This window comes from Schistosoma mansoni, chromosome 3, assembly GCF_000237925.1.
Source record: "Schistosoma mansoni strain Puerto Rico chromosome 3, complete genome".
NCBI classification, from domain to species: Eukaryota; Metazoa; Platyhelminthes; class Trematoda; order Strigeidida; family Schistosomatidae; genus Schistosoma; species Schistosoma mansoni.
In genome coordinates this window covers 25,881,718-25,884,835 of record NC_031497.1, presented here as the reverse complement: position 1 = coordinate 25,884,835, position 3,118 = coordinate 25,881,718, and the positions used below count along the sequence as shown (strand labels likewise).

General features: G+C 30.3%; 1 protein-coding gene across 1 annotated transcript; it reads left to right on the top strand.

The window, feature by feature from the left end:
* The first annotated feature begins 248 nt into the window (after window positions 1-248).
* On the top strand, window positions 249-2,661 carry Smp_177060 (putative synoviolin). The gene has a single exon (XM_018799785.1). It carries the CDS (start codon window positions 277-279, stop codon window positions 2,470-2,472), a length of 2,196 nt encoding a protein of 731 aa, XP_018651540.1. The 5' UTR covers window positions 249-276; the 3' UTR covers window positions 2,473-2,661.
* Window positions 2,662-3,118: the final 457 nt, after the last annotated feature.

The following is a 3,118-nucleotide window of genomic DNA, read 5'->3' as shown; positions in this document are numbered from 1 at the left end:
ATGTTTATATGTTTAAATAAACAAATAAAAGACCACTTGGTGCCTGGATAAAACAACTATATATTTAAACCGTTCAATATAATTTACAACTTTGTCAAAAGTGCACTTCATAAATAGTACTAGTTTTTCTAATATACTCCATAATAATATTTTATCTCCGTTCTATTTTTTTTTTAATGTTCAGCTTTCATCATTTGTGCAGTCACATCAGTTATTTACATTAAAGGCATTTTCACTGTTGTATTTATTGTAATAAATCTCTTTATTGTTTGTATAATGTTTATGAATTATATGTCTTTATTGTATACGATCACATTACCGACATTTCCATCGGCTTTTTCTTCTTTCTCTACTTATTTTTCCTCGTCGTCTTCTACTTCTACTTCACTGTCATTACTTATACGATGGCATTGTATATTAGGCTGTTTATTACTTGCCATTTCACTATTGTTTATGTTAATAAATTCAATATTCAGGCGTATACCATCTTATAAATATTTTATAATTATAGTTCTATATATTTCTGTATTACTTATCTCTTCATTGCCATTTCTTATTAAGTCTTCATCAATAGAATTAATGAGATCCAATAATGATAAACCATTAAGAATGATGATGATAACAACAACAACAACAGCAGCAAATGATAACCATTCATTTCATACAAATATCATCTATGGATTAAATAATTTTTCGTCGTCTTGGTTATTTTATGTCTATACAATGATTGAACCAAATTGTTGTGTCAAACAATCTAATGTAAATAACAATTGGCAATCTCTTTGTCTACCCTCAAATATTCAATTGGTTTCATCAAATGAGAATAATATTGTTCATGATATAACTATTGTTTCTGAAGAAGCTTATCGATATGATCTAATCTTATTAACTTGTTCTTATGGTTTATTATGTATTTATATACTACTCTTATTGTATTGTTTAAGTATTACTGATATTTATGAAATGTTTATGTCATGTATTGATATAGAATTAGAATTATATCGACTTGGTCTAGTTGATTATATAACATTTCATTGGAATCGATTAGATGTACCACAAATTTTAATGTATTTTTGGTCATTCAAACTAATGTCAGTGATTATTTTGGGTCCGGTCTGTTGGAGAATTATTCCAACTGGTGATATTAATGTTGATGAGATATCAGCGAAATTATTCAATTCTTCTACATTAGATGAATACTCTAATCTGGATACTTCCAATCAATCAACATTATCTATACTATATACAAGATTATTTGTTGGTCTTTTTGTACATGGATCAGAAACTTGGTTATCAGTGTGTGGAGCAGCTGCATTTTTTGGTGCATTAGCTACTATTTTCGTTTCTATATTGGTCTTTTTATTGGATCCATCTCGTACTGGTACAGCTCGATTAGCAGTAGTAGTCGCAGAAGCTCCAGCTGATCCACATACATGGAATGTAATTGATGATCCAGCATTAGCTTTAGATCAAAATGATGTTATTGCTATGGAATTATTAGCTAGTACTGGATGGAATTGTGCTGTTGTTTTTTTATTCTTAGCTTTTCAATCAGATATGCCTAATCTTCCACCAGTTTATCGTGCATCATGTTCTATGTATGGAATTATGGTTCTTGTAATTGCATGTATTCATCCTATTCAAGCATTGATCAAATCATTTTTATTACGTCTTGGAGCACCTGGTCAACAAACCAATTGGTCCGAACATATACGACCATTATGTTTTTGTATTGTACTTATATTTACAGCTTTCAATATGTTCACTTGTTTACCAAGAATATTAACAAATGACAAATTAGAATATATACGTAATATGAATCATAGTGAAAATGCATCTTATTTAGCTGTTTTATCACATATTGGTTCATCAGAAGAAGCAATACTTGCAAGGCGGTTAAGAATATTTTTAAGCGGTTGTCAATTATTAATTAGCCTTATAGTTACTCTAATTGAATATGTTATATATCAATACTCTTATCGTTATCCAAATTGGACCGGATTTCAACCAACAATATTTTGGACTAAAGTAATTAGTTCAGTAATTGATTATTTTATATCATTATTATCATTTCTAACCGTTTGTTGGTTAGTATTTTATGATTCTTTCGGCGTATGTCGTCTGTTTATTATATGTTGTTATTTTTCATTAGTTTTATATCCATCAGCTCGTAGAGCATATCTATGGATAAAATGGCGGCTATTATGTACTAAACGTATGAATGATTTAGTTAATCCTAATAAATTACAATTAGAACGTTATGGTGATATATGTCCAATATGTTTTATTGAAATGACTATAACAACAGCTAAAATAACTAGATGTGGTCATCTTTATCATTCAGAATGTCTTATACAATGGATGAAACATAAATTAACATGTCCTATATGTCAATCAGATTTATTATCAACTAGAGTAACTAATCAAAGACGAGAAGTTACAAATGGTCAATTACAAGAGACAATAGAGTAAGTGAACAAGATTGAATAAGTTTGAAAGAAACTACTCAGAATGTTGTGACTTTATTTATTACTATTACTACTGCTATTACCATCATCATCATCTTTTTCACTGTCTAACCATTCGATATTAAACAAGAAGAAATCACCTTTCAATATTGTAAATGCAACTTGTTATTACTATGTGCCTTTAATTGTACACTCATCATTATACTTTGTCAAGGATGTTTGTAGAATAGAGGCGCATATTATAAATTCATAATGTCTATGTGAAGCCGCTTTTTTGTTTTTTTGTTTGTGTGTGTGCGTGTGTGTATGTACGTGACCTATTATCATGCATAGCACATAAAGAGATTTACAATAAATTATTGATATATAATATTGTTTAATTTTTCCAGAGAAATAATAAAGTTAGTTTCGATGTGATTCATTTACCAGTTTTCAGCCATGTATCTTTTCATAGTTGAAATCATGAGTCAATTGAAGCTAGACCACTATAGAAAACTTGGAAGCACTGCTTGACGGCCGTTTCATCCTATTATGGGACTCCTCAGCAGTACGCATCCACGATCCCACCTGGCGAGCGAGATTGGAACCCAGACCTATTAACCTCGCGTCAGAGCACTTAACCGATAGACCACTGAGCCGGTCGGCATCCA